The sequence below is a fragment of the Meriones unguiculatus genome, chromosome 11, assembly GCF_030254825.1.
Source record: "Meriones unguiculatus strain TT.TT164.6M chromosome 11, Bangor_MerUng_6.1, whole genome shotgun sequence".
Classification (NCBI taxonomy): domain Eukaryota; kingdom Metazoa; phylum Chordata; class Mammalia; order Rodentia; family Muridae; genus Meriones; species Meriones unguiculatus.
In genome coordinates, this window is record NC_083359.1 from 100738770 (window position 1) to 100751527 (window position 12758).

At 46.3% G+C, this 12758-nt stretch overlaps 1 protein-coding gene across 1 annotated transcript in view; it reads left to right on the plus strand.

The window, feature by feature from the left end:
• The first annotated feature begins 696 nt into the window (after positions 1-696).
• Dnah14 (dynein axonemal heavy chain 14) overlaps positions 697-12758 on the plus strand; it is a 242443-nt gene continuing 230381 nt past the window's right edge. The window contains exons 1-2 of the mRNA XM_060365100.1: positions 697-756; positions 867-1179. Coding sequence (XP_060221083.1) covers positions 697-756; positions 867-1179 — 373 coding nt within the window. The remainder of the gene's footprint in view (positions 757-866; positions 1180-12758) is intronic.

Sequence of the window (12758 nt, forward strand, 5' to 3'; positions counted from 1 at the left end):
CATGAGCTTGGCCTGTAAGCAAGTCTGTGGTGACTCTCTTACATGAATTGGTGTGGGAAGGCCCAGCCCACTGTCCATGGCGCTATTCCATAGGCAGGAGGTCCCGAACTGTCTAAGAGCCAGAGAAACTGAGCCAAAAGCAAACAAACGAGCAAGCAAGTAGCCATGCATGCACTCATTTCTCTCTGCTCCTGACTGTGGGTGTGAGGGGATGAGCCGCTTTGAAGTCCCTGCCTTGACTCCTCCACTACCATGGACAATAACCTAGAACAGGAACTGAAACAAAAACTCCTTTTTCCCCTGTTCCTCTTCTTCCAGGATGATTTATCTCGCCTTCTCCTCTTTACACTAGTGAGAGCGCCAGGGAGGCCTACAGGGTTAAAGCCACCCCAGGGTAAATGACAGTTGTGTAGATGAATCGGCGTCCTCTGACATTGTACAGAGAGTGGACCTAGCTGAGGAACATTCCCACTGTGCCAGTCCAGTTGCTGTTTTGGCTGTATGGACTGGAACATTGATGTTTAAGGATTCTATGAAATTTCCCAATGTTCCTCAAAGACTCCGATCAAGTGTGTCTGACGGAGTCGGCTTTCCTAAGCATCCCCTCACCTTGTCTGGGGGCAGCAGTGGGGGACTGGGACATAGACAGGAGGAGAACTGGAGAAAAGACTATACTGGGAAATTACCAGGAGGAGAATGACGAGGAAGAAGAGCAAGGAAGAGCCTCCAGCTCTCCGGGGAGCTGAGGGCTGGCAGGTGAGAAGATGCAGACAGTGGCCATCAGTGACCTTCAAGGTGTAAACAGCAGACTTGTCCAGCTCACACAAGTCACTTAAACGTACGTCTCTTCCTTCTTTTTCTCCCAGGTTTACAAAACCCTCCATCTTCATATGTATATCTTTGAGATTTATGTTAAAAATAGATTTCAGCAGCTGTTCCGTGGTATAATTATCCCCATGACATCAGCGGTACATCCCGTACCAACTTCTTTTGTTGTCACTCACCAAATGCCACCAAGAATCACGTACTGTTCAGCGATGACAGCTGCTTTGTGGGCACTTGGGTGTAGAACTGTGGTCTTCGCAGACGCCTTCCTCAGTCCTGTGGATAGCCTGAAAGTTGTCCGGCATCCTATGGAGCTGACGGTAGCCAATAACATTGTCAGAGCCACCCAGAGAGGTGCACAGTCACATTTTGGTTTATGGGGGGTAGATGGGGGGATTTGTGTTAAAAAAAAAGTTTTTCTCTCTTGAAGTTGCTATTATAACTCAGCTCTTCTGATTATCAAGGACCTGTAGTAACTGATAAACAGCCCCAGAAACTGAAGTGTTGAAAGGTGGTGTTTTTTTGTTTTTTCTTTTCTTTAAATGGCTAGCGTTTGGAAGCTGAGAAGGAGAGGAAAGGCATGTCTAAGAACTGCCCTGACTTTTTACTCTGTTGTCTCAGTCCTTTGTCCATGTCATAAGAGATGACCTGAGGCTGGTGGGTTTGTAAAGGACAAGGGTTTGTTTTGATTCAAGGTTCTGGAGGTCAGGACATCTAAGAGCACAGTGCTGACAGGCGCCTCAGGCCATTTCAACATGGCGGACAGCAGAAGGGCAAATCTGCGTGTGTGTGTGTGTGTGTGTGTGTGTGAGATCTCACTTTGTAATAACCAGCCCTTGCAATAGCAAACCCACCCCTAAGAGAAGAACGTTTCTATTATTTATATCTGAAATGTCCATATGACTCATGTGTTACCCCATGGTTAACTATGATGCTATTGGAGGCAGCAGAACCCTTAGGAGGTGGAGCCTAGTGGGAGGAATCGAGATCCGCAGGGCCTTTCCCGAGAAGGGAACACGTAGCGTTTTAAACTGTTCACTTTTCTAGCTGCCATGGCGTGAACAGTTTAATACACTAATGTCCCCAGCATGATGTGCTATCCTACCCCAAGCCCCAAAATAATGAAATCAAGTGATCACGGACTGGGAGCCCAAACTTTGCTGCTTAAGAATAAGTTGCTGCTGTCAAGAATTTGCTATAGTAACAGGAAGCGGATTAATCCCTCACTGCTCTCAGCTCGGCTGGAGCTCCGCCTCCCAGGACTACCAAGATGGCAACCAATCTCAGCAGGGGCTTTAGGAAGAACAAACCACATTCAACTCTTTGCTCCCACCATCTTCCCTTTACCCCACCCTCACCGCCTCGCCTGCACATGGCCACCCTGTCCAGCAAACTCTGCCATAGCCCTTGGGAAGGGGGGCTCTTTAGCACAGCAGGAGTAAATCCGCCCCGGTCTTCTTTGAAGACAAAAACCCAAAGTAGCTGTGGGTTTGATGGATAAGGAGCTGGGGAGGGTCGACACTGTGAGATCATGCGTGGATAATTGTAGAAGCCGCCTGCTTTCTCCCCGAAAAGCTGGTGAAAGGGCTGGGTCTACCCATGGCCAGAGGATGGACCTGGTGTGATGAAGGCTCTGGCTGCCTGTTTCCCACCAAGGCTGTGGCTGCTGCTGTGATGGGACTTGGAGCCACAAGGAGTCAAAAGCCTTTGACTTTGAGGAAAAGCTTTGACTTTTGAATTTGAGATACAGTTTCCTTCCTTCCTTCCTTCCTTCCTTCCTTCCTTCCTTCCTTCCTTCCTTCCGTCCTTCCTTCCTTCCGTCCTTCCTTGCTTGTTTTTAAAAGTTTATTTTCTTTTTGCCAACTCAGACAGCAAGTTACACTCTCTCTTACTCTCACACAGAGGAAATGAGCTAGTAAAGTCCTTGCTGGCTGATGGCCCAATTGCTGTGCATTGGGATCCCCAGGGCAATGGAGACCTTTACCAGGCAAGCAGCTTTGGGGAGAGGAAGACAAAGGATTGCCCTGTGGCCTTTGCGGCTTGACCTCACACCTGACCCGCTGTTAGCTCGCTAAAGTAGGCATTACCCACTCCATCCTCAGAATAGTGACTCAGGATGTCCTGTAGTCGCTGCTAGTGGAGGGAAGCCAAGTGAGTTTAGCTTGCTTTTCCTCCTGCTCTTTCTGACATGCTCCTTTGCTGCTGGACCATTGTGCTGCCATGGGAGAAGGAGGCTAGCTGAGGGGAAAGGCCTTCCAGGCGACCATCCAGGCTAGAAATCTTAGTAATTTTATCTGTGTTTTAGAAACCTCCTCACCATCAGTCCCAGCCCAGCAGCAGCTCAGGGAACACAGGGATTGGATTCCCAGCAGGGCACTGCTTTCCAGTAGAACTGAGGAACAAAAAACAGCAGGGAAGCTGTTTACACAGCCCAGGAGCCGTGTTAAGGAGGGGCAGGAAGAGTCACAGCCTAGTTAGCTGCCAGAGCAGCAAGTAGGAGACAGCCAGAGAACCAGGCTGACAAATGAGGGGACTCCGGATTTTGGCAGATGGCAGAAAAGCCATGCCAGCTGCTCTTTCTCAGGGCTCCCCAGGCCACTGGTCAGTCATGTCATGTTTATCCTTGGGACATGAAGTGAGGTTCATTTGAAGAAAATTACATCAAGGCTTTCCATTTGTACTTCTGTTGTCTCTGAGAACCCCCTGAAGTTGAGTGGCCTTGGCACATTCGTGGCTAGAGTGATGCCCCTGGCAGAGCAGGTCCTAAGCTGCCGTCATCCTCCCTACTCAAGCAAATCAACCCTGCTTTGATACAGCTTCAGATGTACTGTGACTCAGGGTTGATAGACTCCTTGGTCCCCCAAATAGTTCCTTAATCATTTTCCCCCTTTTAAGCCCTTAGTCATCCTGGAAGATCTGGCTGATGAATCACCCCTTGCTCTCTGCGAGCACTTAGTTATACACTGCAGGGAACCCCAGCTGTCAAAGCCTGTGGAGAAAATGGGCTTTCAGCCCCTGCTGGAAAGAAAAGCAGAGGAGGATGGTTCTAGGGTGTGCTTTGGGCCCCTGTATCCCCGGATGGAGACACTGTCCAGCTGCTGGTTTGAGAACTGGGACAGCCCAGAACTCCCTTCGGAAAGACACCACCCACTACCTACTGAAGTGAAGTTAAGTTTAAGAAGAAAAGGACGGGGTTTCTGTGACCCAGCAAGACCATCTTTTCTTGGCTAAAATCTCTAATATCTGCTCCCCTGTGAGGGACTTTTGGGGTCCCAAAGAGGGGTTCATTTATTTCTGCATGGGGGGACTATGCATGTTGGCTGAATTGTATCTTTTAGATGACATTGCAAGCCAGGCATGGTAGCATGTGCCTGTGGTTCTGGCACTCAGGAAGCTGAGGCAGGAGGATAGACAATTTTGGGTCAGGATGGGCTACACAGTGAGACTATCTCAAAACCAAATAAATACCTTGAGAAATTGATTTAACTCCCCCCTCTCTTTCCCCCTTTCTTTTCTTCCTCTCCCCTGCTTTCCTCCCTCCCTCCCTCCCTCTCCTCCTCTCTCCCTCTCTCCCCATTTTATAGATTACTGAAATGTTACAGTAACCACTGAAACGAGCAGCTTGATTTCTTCACTCCACAGCGTAGTGGCCTGGCTGCGTGAGTTTGGATGCAGTCCACTCCCTTTATATTTTCTTTACCCACCTCACCACTGAACATTTATGTTTGTTCCTAGATTCTCCTGCCAACGCTGTATAGTAATCCGTGTCCACGCGTGGGCTCCTGGAGGTGCTTGCATTCGTTACTAGGTGGCAGTCACTGACTTCCTGATCTCTTGCCGAACTACCTGCTGAATGACGCTGGGCATGGCCATGTGGACTGCCCACTGCACTTAAGATTCCCACGAATTTGAGTGTTGAGGTTTTTGTCCTCACAGACATTAGGGCCATGCCATGTCTCAGACCATGGCTGCCCCATTGTCCTAGAAGATGAATGAGAGGATGCACAGAGTCTTGCCAGTCCAGGTTAGCCCAACCAGTCAGTTGAACCATAGGCAAGGTCAGCAGAGCCCAGGGAAGGGTAGCCATAGCCAAGCTACTGTCCTTGGGTTACATGGGAAGAGAAATGGCTAAGGCTGAAATCTACTGGAATTTGAGACTGGTCATTCGCTACCGCTAAAGCTGATTAATAGGCCCCAAAGAGTAAAATGCTTCAAAATTATACCTAAACTATGTGGCCTTGGCCTTAGGGGACTGCCAAGTAGGCAATCTAGAATGTCTAGTTCACTTGGTAAAACTGTTAAAATATTAAACAGAAATGTCTATAAAAGCCCGGCATGGTTGACAAACCTGCAATCCCAGCATTCGAGGCTAAGGTAGGGAGACAGAGTTCAAGGCTAGCCTGGGCTATACAGCAAGACCCTTCCTCAAAATAAATGAAAGAACAAAATCCCTGGTATGAAGTAAATCCAAGAAATAATCAGCATTTTTCCCCTATGAATAACACTTTTACTACTTTGGTTCACAACTAAAATTCTGAATTCATAATTAACCTCCGTGCCCGTGAACTCCTTATGGGTACCAGAAAAGTTCCTGCTCGTATCCCATGGTGTTCTGCAGTGCTGTGTCCACATTGCAGCACCCCCATTTCACATGATTCCCTTGCTCCAATTTCACTCAGGGAGGCCAGATTCCAAGTGTCACGTGGCACATGGCTGTCACAGCGTGGTCCCATGTGAGTCTAGAGTTGGCTTCAGCAGAGTTCTCCTCTGACCAGCAAGGTCGCATCCTTCCCATTGGACATTTTCCTTTCTGGAAAGGAAACTGAGGAACTGGAATAAAGATGCATGTGTGTGTGTGCACGCGTATGTATGTGTGTATGTGTGTTTTCAAGTTCCAGCTTAAGAACGGTGGCTTACTTGTTCTAAAGTAATTTCCCTACAATGAAATCCATTTATTTTGCCGAATCATTTTGCCACATGATCAGCCATTCCATCACCTTACAAAATCCTTTACAAGTCAGCTCACTGCCACAGGCCCACTCTGAAAACTCCTGATTGGCTTCCTGTCTGCACAGATTTGTCTTTTCCAGAATATTCCATGAGTTGCATAATAGGTAGCCTTGAAGTCCGGCTGTTTTGTTTTGTTTGTTGGTTTGTTTCTTTGGATTGATCTATGCCAGTGGTTCTCAACCTTCCTAATGCTTTAATAGTTCATGCTGTGGTGAAACCCCAACCATAAAATTATTTGTTGCTACTTCATAACTATACCTCTGCTACTGTTATGAATTGGAATGTAAATAAAAATGAAGGATATCTGATAGGCGAGCCTTTAAGGGGTCAAGGCCCACAGGTTGAGAATTGCTGATCTCTGCTGCCCTGGACATGAAGTTCATCCCTTTCAGTTTTATTTCTGAGCTATTTTCATGCTTATGTGCACTGTAATTTATCCATCTACACAATGGAGGACAGTTAGATTCTTTCCAGGGCTCATGGAGGCAGAGTTGAGTAGCCCTGTTTCAGGGCCCTCAGGCCACTGTGGCAAAACATCTTAAGCTGAGTAGTTTAAAAAACACACTCTCACTCCCACCTCCAACTTCTCATCCTCTCTCTTTCTCTTGTTTTTCAAACCTACTAAGTCCAAGTTCTGCTACTTAATGATACATAAATAATTATATTGGCATAATATAAAGCATGCTTAGAAAAGAGGTGCAAAGAAGAAAAAAACCCTACACTTTTCTGAGTGATTCAGAAAAGCAGATTTGGGAAGCCTCATGGTTGCAGTTCTGTGAACCACTGCACCAAGGGGTGAGAATTCTGTGACGGGAAAGTGCATTATCTCATTAAAGGGATAATTTCTCCTTCTGTCTCTTCAGCATGGCTTCATGAAACTACTTCCTTGAGGGGTGGTTCCACAGCCAGGTGACCAGTCCAGCTGTGTTGGAAGCACAGAGATCCTTGTGCCCATAGATAAGAAGTATGGAAACCAGGAATGCTGAATAAGCAGGGTTGTCTCTTTGAAGGAAGAGATGTGGAACCTGTTTTCACCTAGAGCCTGGTGACCTGAGCAGAGGTAGTTAATAGCCCTCTGCACTAGCTGTAAGACACAGACCACACCAGCTGCTCCCCTGGGCTCTTAAGGTAACTAACACATGTAACCCATCTTCATGGAAGAGGTGGCATGTACTTTGAGAAGAGTTTCGATGTAATTATACCTTATTGTACACAGGGTATTGTTACATCAGAAAAATTTTTTTTCCCCAAATTGTACTATACTTAAATATGCCCAAAATAAACTGCCCTGTGCCAGATTCTAGAAGTTTGAACCAACGTGGGCAGCTGAATCCTGCTGAACAGGATCTCCTCGCCTCGTGCAGACTGATACTCTGCTGGCCGCAGCATTTGCAGAGACCCACACACACAGCCAGATCAACTCATGTTTCGGATAGTTTAGAATGTTGGGTCTCTACCCTGGCCAGAGAAATGGCTTTCTCTAATGAGGCTCCACAGGGCTCCCGTTGAGGCTACTGTAATACTGTGTGACTAATCCCTGACTGCCTGTTCCTGGTCGGAGTTGGAATTTAGACCAGACTGCTGCTCACAATAACTACAGCAATCGCCCCCTTCCACAGACACCAACAGGCACCCTGTGAACACTGAACCCCTAGCTAACAGATGTCCAGGTGCCCAGATTTCTTACTCGGGAAATTGCCTTTCCAGGTTTGGTCCCCGAGACAGCTCATCTTGGTTGTCAATTAGACTGCATCTGGAATCAACTTAAACCCAAGCAGGAAGGGTTAGAACCCACTTCTGGATTCCAGTGTAGACTGATGACCAGCAACTATCCAGGAATCTTCCCAGACTCCAGCACCAGACTGAGACTGCTGGGGTATCTGGTGTCATGAACTGAACATTTACTGGATTCTTGGCCTTTTTGTCATGGCACAGCAATTGTTGGACCACCTGGACCACAGCCTGTTAGCTACTCTAATAGATCACACACACACATACACATACCACATTGCTATGAAATGATGTGTGTGTGTGTGTGTGTATGTGTTCTGTTCCCTCTAAACCCTGACTACTACAGGTATATCAAAGGGCTACTAGTCATGGCAACATATACGACCATTCCCCTTCCTTGCCACTGGCTGGGGAATCAGAGAGCCTAGCGTAGGTTCTAGCTGTGAAACCTTACCACTTCCTCAGAGGGACCTTGTCTCTGACACATTTTTTCAGAGGCCCCACCATGCTGTCTCTGGCACTGAGGTCTAAATTCTTTTCAGGGACCCTGCCATGATGTTATCCATCCATCTGTCTGTCCATCCATCTGCCTACCTGCCAGCCTGCCTAATCCATTGTAGCTGGTCTTTGCTACTTCGTGGGTTCTTCTTTTTCCCAATCCTTTATCCCCCTGGTTTCACCCCCCTAACATTAGATAGGAGAGAAACAAGGATAGAGGGGAGAGCAGAATTTAAAAAAAATCCCTGAATCCAATTTCTTTCGTTTGTGTCTTCTTTGACTACAACTACTAACAAACCTGACTAACTTCCTTAAATGACCAACAATCACCCAACTATTTATTGGGGCTCTTGCATTTATGTACCCTCTGAAAAGTTCCCAGAATTCTAATTGTTACACAATTGCAGAAACTATCTGCAGTTGGTAAAAACCACGCCTCTGCTAGAGCATGAGGTAAATCAGTCAGTTGCTGTGGACAGTCTGAAGTAGCCTCATATCCCCACACTTGGGATTAAAATGAAAACACATTCTTATAATATTTCTGTGTCTTTAAAGAAACTCAAATTCTGAAATTGTCACTGAAATCTGTGGTGTTCATAACTCTTCTTGCAAACTCCTTACCCTGCAACAACCTGCCTCGTTGTCCCTCTTGACCCCACATCAGTCAGCAGTTTAAGAACCTATCAATGTTTTCATCAGACTTTCCTAATCACACACACTGTCCAGCGGCGTGATGGTCACTGGTCACTATCCTGTCACGTTAGTGTCCTTTATGTGAATGTCTTTGATGCCGAGAACACCAGAACGATAACCTAGCCTGAAAAAACTTTTATAAAATCACCAGAGCAAAGCAGTAGCTGCTATCGGACGCAAAGACTTTAAACAATCACAATTAAGCATCTTATGTCCACTGTAATCAGCAATTAGAAACTTTAACCATTTCTGTGCCATCCAGAATGTAACACAGCTGCACGCACTGGGATGGAGACTATGTCACGTGTCCAGGAGTTTCCTGTGACTTTTAGGACACAGCTCTAGGGACGCTCTTGTGCAACTGTATTCTGATGATTAAATTCATGTTTCGCTCGACAGTGCTGCCCATATATGACGTTAGCATGCTGTGACCATAAGTTTAAAGTCTCTCTCCCTTACAGGTCTGTATGGATGTTTCAAGGTTCTTCTGGAATATCCTAAAGTTAGAAGCGCAGAAGGCACGACGCAGACTCCGGCTTGGGAAAGTTTATTTAAAAGCATCAAAAGGTGAAACACTCAGATAAGAGAAATTGTTCGTCACCACAAAACAAGGCAAACACAGAAGAGTTACATCACTGTAAAAAAGAAAAACAACAACAACTTTAACAATAAGGCTTCGTTTTCCGACGTAGTCAAATGACCTGCAAAAGGCAGTATAACACACAGAAAATTACCATACTAAAACACAAAATCAAAACAAAATACCTCTTCTTCTTTTCTTTTGCTTTGTCCTCTATCTCTGGACAAGTGTCCTGGTGGGTAAGGCCTTGCCCAGTGTATCATCAGTGCTGCAGGGGAAATTTGGGGATTTTATTTTTGCTTTCAGTTTTTGAAACAGGTGCTTGAAATGTAGCCCTGGTTGTCCTTGACCTTTCCCATCCTCAAAGAGCTTGGATCAAAGGTGTGTACTACTGTGTCTGTCTGGTCCATTGTTTCTTCCTAATGTAATGGGAATCTTAGGAGCTGGGGTCCCCGGGAGTGATACCATGCTAGAAATGGAAATGGCAGGAGAAAGACTGTCTCCCAGTTAGAGAAACACATGCTTCTTGTCTTTCCTTCATCTTTTCTACACGTTTCTACATGTTAACACTGCTATAGGCAAGAGAATCTCTTCTCTAGTTTTGAACAAATTTGTAAATAAGGTTGTTTGTGTTTTCATTTATATAGTGTGTCAGTTTTGCTTATATGGCAAGCGCCTGGGCTCAGAGTGAGGCTTTAGGACCGGGGTTTGGCAACAACACACGTTTTCTGCTTTGCTTTCCCTCTTTAAGGTACGTAGCATGAGCAGCTAGATTTAACTCAAATAATTAAATGTGTGTGCTTCTTGGGAATCACTTCAGATTTCGCAAGTGCTGTGCAGTTTGCAAAAACGATGGAGATGAGCTTTTCAGCTGCCTCTAGATTTGTAGTCTTCACGGTTTCGAGCTTTGCTGCTGTCACTGTTACTGAGCTGGCACCCTCCCCAGGGAGCACCATCTTATCCTCTGAAAACGACGATGATTAAAACCATTACTGTTATAACTTCTTAGGCCTGGTGGGCCCATGAACACAGGAACTGGGCATACAGCGCTCTGTCCAGGGCTCCAGCTGCCTCACCGGCACTGAGCTTCACCACTGGGAAGCCTGCCTCAGAGGAACCCTGTGCTTGACCAGACCCCTGACAGCGGCTCTCCCGCCAGAGACCCATACAAGGTCATTTTCTCCGTTTCTTTCACAGAGAGGTTCCTAGCTCTATAGATGTGTTTGAATCCTGCTGTATTTTAGAATCACCCAGAGGGTTCTGAAAAGTTCTGGTATGTAAGCTGTACCTGGAGAGGAGGTCTGGAAGTGTTAGATGATGTTAGTTGGTGCTGTTCAGTGACCCTGAAAACTGAAAATGGCCTGTAGGATTGCCATGATAGGTATAGGGCCCATGGCAATGTGGTTTTGCAGTAAAGGGAAGAAACTGGGTTCAACTAAGATCAGAACAGTGATACTGGGAGATCAGGGTCCTCTCTTAGGGTTCTTAGCCTCACTAATAAAATAATTTAAGAATGGACTAAAATGGAGTTTAAAAGAAGAAGAAGAAGAAGAAGAAAAAAAAAGACCACAGAAAGAGCAAGCTGTAACGCTCAGCAGCTGTCCAGAAGAAGAGAAGGAAGGAGAAATGGGAAAGAGCCATGCCCTGTAAGTCAGTGTGGTGGACAGCAGATGCCTGAGCAAGCATCTACATGGCAGGGTGTGGGGCTTGAGAGAAAGAGTGAGGAAGGAAGCCCAGGATATCAGGAAAAACATACTTAGAGCTTGGCTAGTATCTGGAAAGAGAGAGAGACAGACAGACAGACAAACAGACAGAAAAAAGAAAAAGAAAGGGAAAGTTGTGCTTTTCTAACTCTGACCGCTGAAAGGTAGGCAGGCCCGGCAGAACCTCAGGGTGGCTCACACACCCTGGACAGCAGGAATTCTGGGAAGAATAAGTAGAGTATTTCACTAAAGGAACAATCATTCTGCCTGTCTCTTTATTGTGGCTTCCTAGGGGTGGTCTCTTGGCCAGGTGATTGACTGGTCCAACTGTCACATTAGGCTTCTGCCCACACCAGAGATTTCATTCTGTAACCACAAGGAGCTTTTTCTTAATGGGCCTTTATTGCTACTCTAACCACAAGGCTGGTGGGAAATGTGTAGCTAAACAGTGGGGCAGGGTTGTTACTGATCCCCCAAACTGGATTTACATGCCCTATCTGCGGCTTCCATCAGTCACCGGATCCCAGGGCTCTGAGCTGTTGAAGTCAGCCAAGAAGGTTCCAACCCAGAGTCAGGGGTACACCTTAAACCCACCTCACCCAACAAGTGTGGTTGTGAGTTTTGTGAAACAAAAGAATGCAAAAGTGTCTGAGTGAAACTGCCATTTCCCCAAAGTTTAATAATAATAAAAAAATCACAGTTTTCAGACTTCTTGGGGCTAGTGGGTACCTGGCAGGCCGCTGAGGAAGTTATGCTCTGCCAATGGGTGCATTGAAGGTCAGTAACTGGCAGTCCCAGAAATGGCAGCAGGGACTCTGCTCAGTCTGACCAGAGGAAGGAAAGTATGTGGACCAGCAACCATCCTGGGTGTGGCCGGATAGCCAGGAATGACCACGTTCTATGAGGCGCTGTATCCCGGCTCTTTGACTCTTAGACCAATGGCCCCAAGGAATTGGAATTTCCCCAGGAAGCTCATGCTGGGAGAAGGAACAGGCTGAAGCCTAGTGCCAGCCAGAAAAGCTGGTCTCCCAGGAGACTTACAAGTTTCCGGACCATGTTTTGGGAGAGACTGGAGTGAGACTTGCCCGGCACTCTGCTCTCAAAGCAATCTTGGTCTTGTTTTAAAGTTTTTTTTAGTAGTACAACTTGATGTTTTTACACACACACATACACACGGAGGGGGTGAATAGCAATAGTTTGGCTCCCTTTTCTTCCACTGTTCTTCTCCTGCCGCACTCTTTCTTTAGACCTTTTGTTGTCATCCCTCTGCCCTACCTTCTTTGCTGCTTTTATGCCATGTCTCTACTTAAATCTGGACTCCACAGATAAGGGAGCGTATGTTATCTTTACATTTCTGAGTTTGTCCTTTTCACTTAACATGCTGATCTCCCGCTTCATCCGTTTTCCTAAAAACCGTACCATTTCATTCTTTTCTTTTTTTTTTTTTTAACTGGGTGTCCTTTATCAGTGGTGCAACCTGGCAGATCTTTTGCAGGCTTCTGTGGAGTCTTAGGGAAGGGTCACCGGGCTGACTGAGATCTTCTTAGGGTGGCTTCATACTGGCTCTGGCTTTTCTTTTTGCTCTGCCCCAGTCTCAATAGTCATTATTTTAGAGAAAGGCAGTACTACACCCAGTGTCCAGCATGAGAGATTCTCTTCCCCAGAACTGGAGTTGCAAATGGGTGTTGGGGATTGAACCTGAGCCCTCTGGAAGAAAA